Here is a 15,868-nt window from a genome sequence, read left to right as displayed (position 1 = left end):
CCGTCCTCCCCCAGCCCAGCCATGCAGCTGGTCAAGAGAAGCAGCCCCTTAATCAAACTGTGCTCCCCGCACCCCGTCAAGAGCTGCAAACACCTCCGGGGCCAGCGAAGGTCCCTGGGGATGTCCTAGCCCTTCGCTCATGCCAAGAAGATGTTGCAGGATGGGTCCCAGCCCTTGCGGGGTCACCTGGCTGCTGGGGTGGCATCCGAGGCTGGACATGCAGAGCTGGTGCCTCCAAAACCCTTCGCCTGGGCCACGACTTTCACAGCACGGTAGGATTAAACCCAGGCACGGCTGCGCTCCCAGCCCCCCGGGCTGCTGCGGCTGGGCAGGCGGAGGCGGTGTCCCAGCTGGGTGAAGCCGAGGGCCCCTCGTCTCCATCTACCTCCAGCCCTGCAAGAGCCTCTCGAGGTGCTTCTGCCGCTCCCCGCTCAGGCCATCACCACCCCATGGGTCCAGCTGCCATGTCTGGCGGCGCGGGGCCTCCGCTCTGCTGCTCGTTCCGGCAGGAGAGGAGCCAACTGCGGTGGAGCGTGGCACGAATGAACGCCAACGCTCCCCGTGGGCGGCAGCGCTGCCCGCCCGGCTGGGCGCTGGCAGGGACCTCGCAGGTGCATTCCTGCCCGGGGAGGTCCCCTCCGCCGCGCTGGCATTTCCGCGGACATGCTCACCTGCGCTGCTCCGCTGCCAGCCTCGCCCAGGGTGGGTGCTGCCGGGGATGGGTGCTCCCAGGGTGAGTGCTCCCAGGGACAGGGGCCCCCAGAGCCAGCTGGAGGGCTCAGTGCTGCTTTTACACCCGTGTCCTTGCTGCGGCAGGCACAGTGGCATGCCGGTGTGGCACCGGCACCGGCCGGCGACCAGCTAAGGAAACCAGCTGTGCCAGCACCAGCCTCTCCCGGAGCACGTCCCTCTGTGCTCTCATGATCCGTGCGGTTTTCCTGTAGCCGCTAGAGACATTTTGGCTCTTCTGGGGGAAAATGGTGGTCAGCGGCGGGGCTGTCGCCCTGCACGGTGGAGGCAGCGGGGTGCCTGTGCCGTGGGGGCACGATGGGTGTGGAGCAGGGCAGCTCGCACGCTGCCGGGGCGCGGGAGCAGCATCGTTGTCCGTGGCCGTGCTGGCGCGTGGGAGGTCTCTGGTGCGCGCAGCCTGGCCGGGGACTGTTGCCAGCTCCGCGCCGGCACAGCACCAAGCGCCACCGGCCCCCTCCGGCTCGGTACCTGTCGCGCTGATACCTGCCTGCAAATAACAAAGGGCCTGGGCAGATTCCTGCCTGCCAGCTCATGCGAGAGGGATCTCCCAGCTCTCAGCAGCGTAACAGAACTTTCTGGACTTTCACAACCCACAAAGCGTATTATTAATCCTCCTAATGATCAGTTCTCCTTCTATCCCTATAAATCTAACCTGGAAAATGTTTACAGCTCAATAGTGCCACGCACAGAGGCCTAGAGAAAATGAGACGGTGCTTTTTATGAGCTCTCCTCTCATTCCCAGTTCCTCTGGCAGCACAAATAAATCATTGGCCTTTCCCGGCTCCTTCAGAGCCGCTGCTCCCCGAGAGCGGCCCGGACCCAGCATCCCCACACTGAGTGACGGAGAAATGAGGGAGGAACAAGCACAGCCGCATCCGTGCCAGGCAGAAAGCCTGAGACTTCATTAATTAATAGTAAGAGCTAATTACTGCAGTAGCAATGGCTCTCTGCAGCTCCCAGCGGGAACCAGCAAACACCGCTGCTGACAAGGGTATGTCCCGGAGCTTGGGTGGAGGACCTGGGTCTTCCTCCACACCCAAGCAGAAGGTGCCAAGATGGCCAAGGTCTCCTGGGACATGGAGCCCGGCTGCAACCAGCTCAGTGAGCTCCGGCTCCGCCGTGGAAAGCTGAGTGTGGAGCGGGGGCGGATAAACACCGGCGAAAGCGTGCTGATGGGGAGGAGGAGGCTGCGCGGGAGGAAGAGCATCTCCCTGCCAGCTGCTCCCACGGCTGGGATGGAAATCCATGTCTCACGAAAGCCGAAGGGAGGGGTGTCCGGCAGCGCCCTGCCTTTCCCTCGCCCTCCCCTGCTTTTGGCAGAGCTCCCATCCCCGAGAAGCACAAGGGAGCAACCCGCACCGGAGAGAGGGACGGGGAGAGGGGGCAAACAGAGAAGCTGCGGGATCTGCCCGGAGCCATCCAGCAGGCACGAGGCGGAGCCACCAGCAAGACACGGGGCTCTTGGCATCTGGAAAACGTGTGTCCTCTTTGGCAGAAGATGGCCCAAAGGCACATGCGAAACCGCTCATTTCTCTGGAAGCACCGGCACAGCCCAGCGACTCCATCACCAGCAAACCACCCTCTCCCTTCCAAGAGAGCCCCTCACCCTGGCCTTCTACCCGCCTTAGAAATGAGCCAGCTGGAACAGGCTCAGTTTATCTGGTTTTGCCAGTTTCTGAATGAAGGTGGACTTCATGGGCTCCAGAAACGCCTCCCCCGGACACAGCAGGGAACCTGCCGGTTGAGCCTAATTTCTGTACCCAGGAAACTTTTCACAGCGTCTGTATTTTGCATTGGTGACGCAACAGGATCCGGCCTAAAGCAAACAGGGTTGAGGGGACAGGTGTAATTCTCTGTCGCTGCTCAACCAAGTGCAGTGAAGGAATTAGAAGCAGATGTTGAACAAAAAGAGCTTCAAACTCTTCCAAGCCAGTAAGCACACAGGTCCCATGAACTTCCTCAGCCTGCAGGCTGACCCAATTCGGACTTAAATATCTGCCCAAATCAAAACACACAGAAATTTGAATGAAAAAACCTCATCTATGCAGTATCTGCTGGATTTAGTCGTGGCTTTGTTATACCAGTAAGTGCAGGAGCCCTCCTGTGCTCTCTCCTTTTTTTTCTCCAATGGGACACAGATGGGAAACAGCAGGATGGCCTTGAGAACCGAAGAGGTTTTGTACCGTGTGAGGATGCACCTTCACACAACGCGTTTTTCAAGTTATTTCCAGCTCCTTTACACCAAGGAGCTGCAGTGAGAACACGCAGCATTTCTCTTCGAACCATGTCCGTGCCAAAGCATGCACCAAGCTGTGCATCCCCGCACAGGCAGGACAGCCCAGCCCCGTGCACCCGTCTGGGCACGGCTCTGCCAGTCCCCAGAGTGGTGGGATCATGAAATAAACGCTCCGGTTTAGGCTGACAAGGTGTGCGACCAGAAGCAGGCAGGAAAAATTCCTGTGCTGAGTCGGGGCTCTACCACGTCCCCTTACGTGTCCCCACAGCAGAGGGGACCGGGCAGCGGCTCGGTCGGGGGTCCCGGTGCCACCGGGGAGCGAGCGCTGGGATGCTGCCACCTCCTGTGCCTGGCAGAGATGGTCAGGGGTGCTGGGGCTGGCAGGTTTGGTAAAGCCTCCCTGGGAATGGTTTGCAGATCCCGGCATCTCTGCTAGGCTACGTCCTCTTGCCGGAGAGGTGACGCTTGATACCTGACCCTCCTTAATTTTTCCACAATGAATAGATGGGGTTTTTGGGGAAAAAACACTGTTTGGGGACGTTGAGGTTGAAAAACGTCAACAAATCCAGGTCACGCTTGAGAAAATGCTTGTGCTTAAAAAAAAGAAGCATTTTTGAAAAATTAAAACATCCCATTTTCACCTTTTTGAAATGGTATTTTCTGCCTTCATTTTGCAAGCTACCAAAACTTTTAAAAACACATTCAAAAGGGTTAAAATATTCTGTCTGACCACCCTAAAGATTTTTCTCCCTTGTGTTTTTATTGCAATGCATTAAAAAAAACCTGTTTTGTTCAAATAAACTTGAAACAATTCCTTCTCCTCTCCCCGCCCCAGTGTTTCGGTTTGGCCAGTGAGTGGAAAAATCAATTATTCGCACTCCTCTAGCCCGATAAAAAGCTTCAGGACTCCACAAAGAGGCTCAAGGGAGTACTTGCCTTGTACAGCAAATAAAACAGTCTCCGAATTCCCCGGCTCTCTGGCCTCCTCTCGTGTCACCCAAGATTTTGTGCCGAGATCAGCGCTTCTGCAGTGCCGCAGAGAGCAAAGGAGCCTCGGAGCAAGGGCAGCCGGCATCCTCCCTGGTGGGACCTCGCTGGCTGCAAACTGTGGCCAGAGCCGGGGCTGAGCTGGGGGCTGAGCCTGCTCCCGGCTGAGGGCGATGGGCACCTCAAGGGACAGCGCCGAGTGCCCACAGGCGCCGGTGCCCACCACCCAGCCACAGCCACGCAGTGCTCCCTCCTTGCACGCAAGGTCCAAATAGCCACGTTGTCCATAGGAAAGGAGGGTGGGAAGAACTCCCGGAGAGAAATAATGCCTTTTTTTTCCAGGATAGCAACTCTCCTCTAAGACACATCACCGAGCATCTTTTCGGTTCAAGCATCTTTCCTCTGAAGAGTGAGTTTATGTGTAACTGCAGTGGAAGCCTTTTTTTTTTTAAGCGGTCTATAAATTAAAAGCGAATCAATACGAATTTCTGGAGTCTTTTATTTACCACCTCAAGCTGGCCTCTGCACTTGCTTCAGCTGTATAAAAATCTGCTAGGAAAGCAGTCGGAGAGGAGGAATTGCCACAGAGGAGAGCCAGAAAACCTGTGGCACAGGAACACGACACGCAGCACCAGCGCTGTGACAACTGGTCTGGGTCATTTCCTCCTTGTACCAGACTTCAAGGAAATGAAGACCAGGAATGCAGAAGGGTGAAGACGGGGATCTCCCGTGTTTCACCAAAACAAGCTCGTTCCAGGTGAAACCTGGACGGTCCCTCCGCAGGGGCGCGGGGATGGAGCAGGAGCCTCGTCCGGGCCCGGCGTGGCAGAGCTGCCCGCTAAGGAACCCCGTCCCCGGCCTGGTGCTCGGGGGCACACAAAACATTTCCGAGCTCCGCCGCACGAACGTGGAAGCTCCGCGTGTGCCAGGCTGGCCGGCTCGGCGGAGACATCCCACGAAGAGCTCCGCATCTCCCGGCGGTCACGGGCTGGGGCTCGGTGGGCAGAGGAGCCGCGTCCTCCCCTCTCCGGACCAGGGGCTCCCGGCACACCCCGGCAGCTCGGGACGAGCCCTCGCTGGATGGGCGGCCTCTGCTCCAGGCCCTGCTCCCCAGCGCCTGCCCTGCACCGGCCGGTCCTTGCCCGCGCCCCACAGAGCGGCGCTGCCCCATGGACAAGCCTTGGCTCGGGTACCCCTGCGCGGAGGGGAGCGGGGATGGGGGGCCGGGCCCGCTGATGCCGGGGGGGACCCGGCTCAGCGGTCTGGTGTCGGCAGCGGTCCCCGGGCTGGCCTGGGTGGCGGCGGGCTGCGGCCCGCTGCCTGCGGGGCCGCCCACTGCCCTGGCCCGGGAGGCGCCGGGGCTGCTCCCGGCCCGGGGGCTCTGTGCTGCAGAGGAGGGGTGGCGGCAGCCGGAGCCGGAGCTGAGCCCGCAGAGCCCCGGGTGGCCCCGATCCGTGAGCCCGGGAGGCCGCGGTCAATCCCCGGGCATCTCCCGCTCCATCGGCTCCGTCCGCCCAGTGCCGGTCCTGGTGCCGGTCCCGTTGTCGCTGCTGGTCCCGGCGCCGGTGTCACGGCCTATCCCGGTCTCGGTGCCGATCTCGGTGCCGATCCCGGTGGCGGTCCCGGCTCCGCCCGCCCCGTCCCGGGCTGCGGCTCCGCCCCGGCTCCGCCCGTCCCCGCCCGCCGCGCTCCCGGCGCCGCGGGGCAGCGCGCAGCATGGCCGCGCCGCGCAGCGCCCCGGCCCCAGCCCCAGCGCCGGCCCCGGCCTCGGCCCCGGCCCCGGCCCGCCCCGCCGCGCCCCGCCGCTCCGCGCCCGCCCCGGGCCGCGCATAAAAGGGGCCCCGCGGCCGCCCGCCCCCGCTCCGCCGGGCGCCCCGGCCATGGCCAAGGACCAGCTGAAGCCGCGGCTGTGCCGCATGCTGAAGGGGGAGAGCGGCTACGGCTTCCACCTGCACGGCGAGAAGGGCAAGAGCGGCCAGTTCATCCGCAAAGTGGAGCCCGGCTCGCCGGCCGAGGCGGCGGGGCTGCGCGCCGGGGACCGCGTCGTCGAGGTGAACGGGCTCAACGTGGAGCAGGAGACGCACCACCAGGTGCGGGCAGGGGACGGGCAGCTGACCGGCGGCACCCCCGGGCCGAGCGCCCTGGCTCCGAGCCTCCCCGCTGGCTTCCCTCGCCCCGGCGTGGGGAGGGGGACCGCCTGGAGGGGTGTTTTTTTCTCCCAAAATGTCTGCGCGGGAGCACCCTCGGCCCGGCCGGCGTTGGTGGTCGCTGGGGTGGGATGGGTGCCCCTCGAAATCCTCGGCCTGGGCTGCGGCGGGGCTTTGTGTGCCTGGGACAGCGAGTTCCCACGAGAGGGGTTGCGTGGTACGGTCTGTCTCGCCGCTGGGGAGCGGGTGTTGTAATCGTGTGGCGGTGGGAGAGCCGAAGGTGTTTCGGCATGGGCAGGGCACTGCTGCGTTATGCAATCTGTGGTGGAAAGGAATGGGGAGACCCTGGCTTTTGTTTCCGGCTCCGATACGTGTTTTCTTGCTGGCTTTGGGTGAGCTGCTCCTGCTGAGGCAGCCCGGAGTGTATAAGGATGCCTTAAAATCTACTGATAAAGCTCTGCAGATGTTCAGCAGTTTGGCTGGTGTGAGTGAGATAGGGCTGGTAGGGAAATAATGGCTGGTACGAGACCACGGCTGTGGTGGGGGGGGCCCAGCGAGCTCTTTCTCAGCTCTGTAACAGAAGCTGCACACTTCAGGCCCTGTCATTTTCTGCTTATAAAACTGGTGCTTGTGTGTGTTAAACAGTTTAGTCCAAAAAAACCCCAAACAATGAGATTCAAGCTGCTCCTGTCCTGCCGGAGATGTGCAGCCTGGCAGGGGTATGGTGCTGAATGTGCCCCTCTGCCTGCTCGTGGGACTCTGCGGGGTTTGGTGCTTTACTAGCTTAAAACACACGGTTGGCTCCCGCTGCCAGCACTTTATTGGGGCAGAGCAGGGATGTGCCTTGTGTAGCTTGCGGACCCGGCAGTGTTTCGGGGGGCGCGGGTTCCTGGGCTTCACCCGCAGGCGGGGATGTCGCTGTGCTGAAGGTGAGTGTTCAAAAAACGTGTGGATGTGGCGCTTCAGGACATGTTTTAGGGGACATGGTGGTGCTGGATTAATGGTTGGACTTGATGATCTTAAAGGTCCTTTCCAACCTAGTGATTCTGTGAGGCAGAGCCTTCTAGGTGGCTCCAGTGGAGCTTCGTGGACTCCTCTCCGTGGGCTTAGTGGGTTTTCCTGCCTGATTGAGCCTGCTCTGATGATCTGAGCCAGCTGTGTAAAAGTTAATGTTTGTCTTGAATGTGATTTCAAAACTCTTGAAGGAGGATCCACATCCTTGGTCTGGCTGGGCAGAAAGGAGGGAGCTGCGTTGTATTGGAAGCCATCAGAACTCCCTGCTGAAACTGGGCTGCTGGGGATGGGCGATAGCGGAGCTGCGGCAGCCAGCTGCGTTGCCGAAATGTGCGGGGGCTTTCCATTAGGTCAAGTGAAATGGGAGAAATTTTCCTGTCTTCCATTTTCTGCTGGCGGAGGCAGGATTCAGCCGTGGCGCTCGCTCCCTGCTGCAGAGCCGTGACTGGGACAGTGTCCCACCTGGGGTGTCGTGGAGCTCACAGCGCTGCGGCGTGCCCGCTCTGGTGGCACTGGTGTCTGCGAGCGGTGTGAGCAGGAGCTGCTCTGCCTCAGGACATGTTCTGGCATCGCCCTCGCTCTTTCCTCGAAACAGCAAGAACATCTTCCCCCCCCCCCCCCCAATAAAATACCCAGCGCTGATGCACTGCGGGGGGGTGATGCTGTGGCGGGTCAGTCGCTGGCTGCTACCGGTGGGTTAGAGCAGCCGGTTTGCTGTGGCCTCTCCTCCTCGTGCTGCCGAGGTCCCCAACCTTGAATAAGTAACGCTTCTCCCTGCGCATCTGAAGCTGCGGTGGGACGGAGCGTGCAGCAAGCAAGGCCTTGCTGTTTGGGTGTAACTGTGTTTCGAGCTGAAGCTGGTGGCATTTGTGTCTTTGTTCTCTGGTTTTTATCCCGGCCTTACCCAAGGAGCGAAGGCAGAACGTGCTCTCAGGGCGTTTCATGTCTCGGATGTAAAATTGCATCCCGGCTCCTCAGTTCCTCGCCTGGCGGGCAGCGGGCGCACGGGGCGGAGCAGCGGGCTCCTGCCCTCCCCGCTGTGCCCGAAGCCCGCGGGGTGTAGGAGCTGGGTGCTGCCGCTCCGGGGCTCAGCTGGTGGGTGGCTTGTCCTGGCACCCTGCGGCCACGGGGGCTGAGCTCCGGCTGACCAGCCTCCGCCTGGCTGCGGTCCACTCTGCAGCGTGGAAAAACGGTGTTTCAGGGGGTTGTGACTGGGATGACGGTCTCCTGGGGGATGTGCGGTTTCCCGGTAAGACCCATTCTTCCTTGTTTGGTGTCTCCGCACCAGTGCGGCACGCACAAAGGAAAGCTTCCAGGTCCTTGCCGAGGCTGGCAGCGTGGTGCCCGGGCAGAGGTGTCCCTTTCGGAGCAGGAGGGATGAATTGAGCTGTTCCCAGTGGCACTGTGAGTCTCCTTCCTGGGCAGCTGGTATCTGGCAAGGGTGGAAGGGTCGGGGCCGGCTCTGCTGGGCTGGTGCTGGCGTAGCTGGGGTGAAAGTCTGTTTGGGTGGAGCCGCGGAAATCATGCGGCTGGGACCGGTGCTGAGGAGGTCCCGAGGTGCCAGATGCGCAGGGGAGGCTGTGTCGTCTTCAGAAAAGCTGCGGACTCGAGGCTGTGACCATGGCTCGGAAACGGGTAGGGTGCCGGGCTCTGCCTGTGTCGGGCAGGACCTTGCCATGGGCCTGGCTGCTGCTTTGCCTTCCACCTCGCTGCTCTGTCCCCGGAGTGACTTGCTGCCTGGGCACTTTGTCACAGAGAGACCCTTCTGCTCAGCTCTGCTGAGGGAGAGCGGGTGAGGGGCTGCTCTGTGCCCGCTCTCCATCCCTCCCTGGCTCAGCCCCCGGCACTTGCGGGGCTGGGAGGACGCTTGCTCCATCGCTGCTCTTGCCGTGGCCGTTGCGGAGCTTGGCAGCGGGCTCAGCCCCAGCATCGCTCCCCGCTGGCCGGGGGCCAGCTCGCCCGTCCTGCCCTGCCAGCGCCATGCAGCACCACGGTGGGCCCGGGCGCTTCTGCGGTCCCTCTGCGTTTCATTGTGGTCTGCGGGACCCTGCTCCCGGCCAGCGATTAACTGTGCTGCTCTAATGCCTGGAGCACCCAAACAGCGGGGTCTGGGGGCTGTCGCTGTGCAGGACCCAGCATGTTTCTCCCGCACGCTCCCCACAGGCGTTGCGTCTCCTGCCACCGCGTGTTGGCCGCCTGCTCCCAGGGCCTCGCCGGGAGAAGCAGCCTCGCACAGGCACTGTCTTGCCGGGCTCAGCAGCGGCGTCTGATGTTGCGTGTAAACAGATCTGAAAGGCAGCAGATGGACTTTCTGGGGCTTGATGGGACAGCACCCTTCAGGCCGGTTACGGGTGGGAGCTGTGGGCATGCGGCCGCCCAACACGGCACGTGGAGATGGAGGCTGCAGCAGATTAGTTGGTTCAGGACAAGCAGCCTCGTCTGCAGTCTATAAATTTCTTGTTGGTGGGTTTTTTTTTTCATTTGCAGATACCGACTCTGTTGACCTTGAATGGAGCTTGCAGGGGAGTAAATAAATGCTAGCTAATTGCACATTAGGCTCGTTTGTCGCTTATAACCTTGGTGGTTGCAGCGTGTCTGGCCGGTGTGACCTAGATCAGAGCAGGAGCCCTGTAAAGAAGCCCAGCGCTGCTTTGAGGCTTTCCCCTGGGGGGGGGAGGTCATGGGTCTGTGGTCTTCAGGGCCACGCCACTGCTGGGGATGGCTGCCGAGCAGCATTGCCAGCGATACCACCCCTCCTCCTCCTCAGGATGAAGGCCTGTGTAGGGAGGAGGTGGGCCAGCAGAGCCAGCGCTCTGCGGCTGCTGGCGGGGAGTCTGAAGGCAGTGTCCCTTAGCCCTGCTCCTCTGCATGTCCTGGATCTGCCCCGTTGCCATCACAGCCCATCCCGGTGTGATTTACCCCCTTGTCCGGCGGGATCGGCTCCTCCCGGCTCTCTCCACCGCACCGACACCACGAGCTCCTTTCAGAGCCTCTGCCAGTCACCGGTCCCCGCGGAGGAGCCGGGCAGCGGCAGGACAATGGTCGCCATTCAGCGCTGCCTGGAGCTGGGTCCCAGCAGGGACGAGCCCATCTCCTGCTCCCAGCACTGGCTTCCCTTACCGCTGCTGGCTCCTAGCACGGGCCGGGGGTGAACGTGCAGATCGGGCTGTTTCTTTCATAAATCCACCCGGAGTGGGGTGTGGCTGATACACTGATGTGGTGGGGAGCCCTCAGCAAAGGCAGCCCCGTCACCGAATGCGTACATGGGTGCTTGGTCCCTCCCTGTGCACCCCGGCTCTCCACCCTGCCCTGGCTATGGGGGAAGAAAGGCACCCCAGATCAAGGAAACGAGGGTGTGTGGGACTGTTTGCTTGGTGGGACTGATGGTATTGTCCTTCTAAGGGACAAAAGCAGGCAGCAGGGTTTCTGATGCTCGGGGAGCAGTGAAGCAGCCTCTGTGAAAGCTCCGGGCTGAGTGGAGCGGCTGATCCCAGGCGGTCTGTGCAGCTGCCCTGGGCAGAGCTGTCGTGTGGGTTGCAGGGCATGGGGTGGAAAGAGCCATCACCATCATCACCCAGGGCTGCAGGCAACAGGCGCTCCGTCCTGGGGGTCCCCCAAAGCCCTGCTGTGCCCTTCTCCCCCATCACCGGTGGCTGGAAGTGACAGCAAGCTTGCACCCCGCAACAAGACCGAAGCTGCAGCAGAGTGTGGGGGAGTCGACGGTCCTTGGGTCCAGCTCCTGCCCCAGCCAGGAGGTCCCTGGGCTTCTGCTCAGTTGTTCTTCTCCTTTGCAGGTCGTGCAGCGCATCAAAGCTGTGGAGACTGAGACACGCTTGCTTGTGGTGGACAAGGAGACGGACGAGTACCTGTGCAGCCTGCGCCTGACGTGCACGGAGGAGATGGTGCACAGCGGGATCCTGCTGAACTCCAGCGTTTCGCCCACCAAGTCGGTGAGCAGCGACAACGGGGAAGTCTGGAAGCCGCAGCTGGATCTGAGCGGGGGCAGCCTGCAGCGGCACTCGCACAGCTTCTCCTCGCATGGCAGCAGGAAGGTGAGGGCAGAGCCGGGCGGCGCGTGGGGCTGCTGGGCGCGGAGCCGGGGAGAGGGTGCAGCCACGCTGGGACCACCTCCCTCCGCAAGCACGGCTTGCTTCCCACTGGAGAAAACCTTCCGTGCGTGGCTGTGGGCTTTGGGGACCCCGCTGCGTCCCAGAGCAGTGGGTGAGCTGCTCCTTGGCCTCGTCTGCTCTTGAGGCAGCATCGGCTGCTGGAGGCTGCCCTGCTCTCTCCCCTCCTGCACCCCTCGAGGGTCTCCTGAGCACTTGGAGCTGCTGGGGGGCTGGTGGGGGGGTCAGCAGCCCCAGGGTGAGGGACCCCACGGTGCCTCGGCTGAGGTTGGCATCCCAGCCCAGGTCTTGCTCGTGGAGACAGGCTGCACGGACCAGGGATGCGGTGAAGCTGGAGCTCATGAACGAGCTTCTCTGTCCTCCGTTATTTGCAGGAGGGAGGGAACATCTGGGGCGAATGTGTTCTCAGCTTTTTGCTTAAATAGGAAGGAAATTAGCTCTTTTTCAAGTGGCCTGGGTCTGGACTGTGATTCTGCAGTAAGTGCCTTTTATTGGTAAACTCCTTTCCAAAAAGGAAAGAATTTGGGGTGGAAAACGTCCAATTTCCATGGCTGCCTTGCTGCTGGGGCCGGGCTGGCGGAGACGGCGCAGCCGTGCGCTCGGCAGATAGCAGGGTTCGGTCCTGGCGCTGCCCTTGCTCGGGGTGAGAACATGGCAGGAGCAGTGTGGCTGTTGTGTGGCCGAGCCGGTGACTGTCACCTCTCTGCAGCTGTGTGTCTCCTTCCTTCTGTGTCCCCACCCTGCAGCCCCCCTGTGCTTGCTGGTCTGTGCCACTGGGCAGGGAGTGCTGGTGTTCAACTGCCTCCTCCACTGTGGAGCTGCTATGGGTGTACTCCTCCTCCTCCTCTTCCTCCTCCCTGGGGAGCTCGCAGGGGCTGCAGTGCCTGGTTGCCCCCTCAGAAGTGGGGTGCTGGCTGGATGCTGGCCCAGAAGTGGCTGTGGGGCTGCCGGGAGGGTGTAGGTGGGAAAGTGAGGAAAGCTTCGCGTCCTCAGGAGCCCCCACGGAGAAAGCTGAAGAAATTCCCCCGTGCAGATAAGAGGCGATGCTGGTGTGAGGCAGGAGGCACGTGCGTCCCCAGCGATAAGGAGGGGCTCTTGCTGCTGGTCTTCCCCTCCAGAGCTGGCTGGGATCTTCCAGAGGATGAACCCCCCCTTCCCCAGGGCTGGCAGGGGCAGGGTTGGAGGCGATATTTTTAACTTGATTGCATGATTTGAAGCTGTCTTAAGTCTGTGTGGTGATGATGGGTGCATTTCCCTTGGGGGCCTGTGCATTGGGGGGCTGGTTACCCCTGGGATGGCCAGTGGGAGAGGAGCTGTTCGCGGGGGAGCGGCTGGGCACAGCCAGGGGCGGCTTTCCAAGCTGGGGATTTCCTATCCCGTCTCTGTTTCATTTGCTGGGTGAGATCCAACAGTGTGTGCTGACGGGAAGTCAGGCGAGGGGAACAGGACGGTCCTTTCCGGACTTTGGGTTTCGACTCCTCAAGGAGAGGGTGGGACGGGGAGAGCTGGGCAGAGCTGGGGTGCAAGGGGGGGGAAGCGTCCGTGTTTCCTGTCGGAGGGGCTGCGGAGCTTGGCTGGGAGCTTCGGCCGGGGCGTTCGGTGCCCGCTGTGCCGGAGCCAGGGCTGGTGTTTGGCGGAGCCGGCACTGGACAAAGGGCGCTGGCTCGGGGGGCGATGCTCACCGTGTGGGGATGGGGACAAGGGCCGCTGAGCGGCCGGCGCCGAGCATGTCGGGCGTTTGCAGAGGCTCAGGTCAGCGGCTGGTTTGCGCCTGCCGCGGCGGGCGGCAGCTCTTTGAAGAGCTGGGCGCTGCCGGCTTTCCTGGCCAAGGTCACTCCTCTGGTGCTGCAGCCATGGGTGACCCTGGTACCTGGTCAGGGGTGGCTGGAGCAGCAGGACTCGCATCCTGCTCCTGTGCCTTGCAGTCCTGCTCGCTTCCAGGCTTTTGGTCTGGGTGATGTGTCTCTCCGAGGTCCAAAATGGCCAGGGGAGTGATGGTGCACCCCAGTTCCTGCAGTGCCCAGCCCTCCCTCCAGCACCATGTCCCTGCATGGGGCAGCTCTAACCTGACCCTCATCCTGCTGATCCCCGGCATGGGGCCTGTGTGGGGTCCGCAGCTCCGGAGTTGTTTGGGGCAGATTTCTGTCCCTGCGGTGGGGCTGTGGCAGCTGGGGTCCGGTCAGAGACTTGCCCTCGGCCAGGTGTGGAGGGGACCAGGCTCTGAGCTGGGTGGCACTGGGAGAAGCTGGGCTTGGGCTGGCGGTGCTTGGGTCTTTCTTTCGCGTAGCTTTGCTGGAGGCATTTGAAGGAGGAGAAAAGGCAGCTCCCTGCAGACCCCTGCCCCAACCTACCCCTGTGGGACCCGGTGCCAGTGCTCTGGGCTGCTCCCAGGGAGCAGCCCTTTCCTGAGCACATTTGTTTCTGTAAAGGCTGCAGTTTGCCTTGATTTGGGGCTGGGTTGCTCAGTGCAGCCCAAAGCCACGAGCACCTGAAACAGAGGAGGGAAAACTGGCACCTGGGGCAGCCATAGCGGTGGGCAGCGGGGAGGTGATGCAGCAGGCAGGGTGGGCATGGCCCTGCCAGCCTTCCCCGTGCTGCCCCAGTCTTACTTTGCAAAAGGAGTGACCCTCCCGGAGAGCTGCCGTCGGTGGGGAGGTCAACACGCACCCCTGGGCAGAGACCTGGTGTCCAGGACCTTGTGCCCCAGGAACCACGGTAATGCCATGAATAATTCAGCACGTATTTAAGATCGGGCTGGCTGCCCCGGGAGCAGGTCTGTGGGGCTGGCTGCCAGCAGCTGCGCCCGTCACGGCGCTGCCAACCCCGGCACCCTGGGGACATGTGCCCTGCGTGGCCCCGTTGGCACGGGGAGCGGGGTCTGCCTCGCCCCGTCCCGCAGCGCTGCGCCAGGTCCGTGCCTGCCTGCGCTGGAGGGGTTCGCCTGCTTGCTGCCTGCTCGACGCTCCGTCCCCTGGGAGGGGACGCAGCAGGGCACGTGTCCCCGTGCCGTGCGCTCCCCTGTCCCAGCCACGCTGTTGTGGCCACTGGGCTGTTTTCCGCTTTTCCCTGGGGTGCCGGCTCTGCCCGGCGCGGCACCCACCATCGAGGGCGCGGGCGTTTGGGACGTAGCGGGCAGGGCTGTGCTGGAGGGTGGGGGGGGTCTCAGCGTGGCAGGGCCGCTCTGGGAGCGTTGGGTGCTGGGCGGTGAGCTGCTTTTATTGCAAAGGTGCCTTTGGGACCGCGGTGTGAACCGGCGGTGGCTGTTAATTGTGCCTGGGCTAACGGCGTGTAAAAGGCAGGCGTGCTGTGGGGCTGGGCTGGTGCGGAGCGGCGCTGCCGGGTTCTTGTCCGGATGCTGCCGGCCGTCCCGGAGGCGTTCGTGGCGCGCGGGCAGCATGGCCCAGGGCTGGCAGCGCCGCCGCAGCTCGGCTGCCCCGGCTCCTGCTGCGCAGTGGGGGGATGTTCTGTTCTGGGACCCCCGTTACGGCCACGCGGGTTTCGTGAGCCACGTCAGCGGTGTCCTTGGGACTTGCATCCTCACTGCTTTCTCCAGGTGTGTTTGTAGGAGAAATAAGAACAACAGCAAAGTCACCGAGACTCGTTCAGGGTGATGCAATTCCCCTCCAACGCTGCTCCGGTCACGTCGAAGCGGGACCGCAGGGGGTGGGTGTGCAAAGGGACCTTTAGAACCAGTGTTTATCTTTTGGAAAACAAACCCACGTCTTGTAGCTGCTGGATTCAGGCAGCCTGTTGGGTCTGGGAATTCTAATGTCGGGGAGTTAGCGGCCAGTTGTTAATTGCCTCCTGCTCAGGGAGGGATGGTGTCACCTTAGCGTTGCCGCTGGCAAGAGCTGCCAACAGCAGAACGGGTGTCCCTCTGCCCGGGCTGCGGCTGGCTCTGACAGCGAGCGGGCGCTGAGCCTCCCGCGAGCCGCCGGCCGCGCGCGAGGGGAGCTGGTGTGCTTGGGGACGGGCGTGCTGCTCCCTGGAGGAGGATGGACGAGCACCTGGGCGCTTGCTGGGACCCACAGGTGTGGGGCCGGCGCTGACATCGAGGCAGTAAATATTTACACTTCTGTTTGGGTCAGGAATAAGAACTTTTTCTGTTGCAAATAAAATGCCGAGTTGCAACATCTTCAGCCGCCAGCTTTCTGCCGGAGCGCTGGAAGGGGAGTAACTCGGGACAGATGTTTGTGGAGAACTTTGCCAACTCAGTTGAGGCCCAAAATTTAGGGCTTGTAGAATAACCACAAAGATGTAATAAAACCTAACATGAGCAGAAATGTCTGCAGTAATTATGCGATTAAAAAAAAAACACACACAAAAAATAAGTGCATGGTTTAAATTAAAGCACTTCCCCGCAGCATCGTGCGCTCCCGGGGCCCCGGTGGCAGGCTCAGACCTGTGGGCAGAGGGTGATCGGGCAGGACAGCAAAGCTCATCCCTGGCCCAACCGAGGTGAGGTTCCCGCTGTGCAGGCGGAGGCTTGGGGAAACTCTCCGGCACAGAGCCCGAGGAGCTGTGGCCGTGTCCCCGCAGCATTCCCTGCCCTTCCCACAGCAGCTATTTCTGTGGATGCTGCCAGCCCGGCAGCGCTCGCTGCGGAT

The 15,868-nt window shown here is 62.0% G+C and overlaps 1 protein-coding gene across 1 annotated transcript in view; it reads left to right on the top strand.

Annotated features, from left to right (window-relative positions):
- Positions 1 to 5,853: 5,853 nt before the first annotated feature.
- Positions 5,854 to 15,868, top strand: part of NHERF2 (NHERF family PDZ scaffold protein 2) — a gene marked incomplete at its 5' end in the record, with an annotated part of 11,354 nt that continues 1,339 nt past the window's right edge. The window contains 2 exons of the mRNA XM_082006739.1: positions 5,854 to 6,063; positions 10,929 to 11,375. Coding sequence (XP_081862865.1) covers positions 5,854 to 6,063; positions 10,929 to 11,375 — 657 coding nt within the window. The remainder of the gene's footprint in view (positions 6,064 to 10,928; positions 11,376 to 15,868) is intronic.

This window comes from Phaethon aethereus (assembly GCF_964289735.1).
Source record: "Phaethon aethereus genome assembly, chromosome: 15".
NCBI classification, from domain to species: Eukaryota; Metazoa; Chordata; class Aves; order Phaethontiformes; family Phaethontidae; genus Phaethon; species Phaethon aethereus.
Note: the sequence above shows the minus strand (reverse complement) of the source record. Positions and strands in the feature narration are given on the sequence as shown.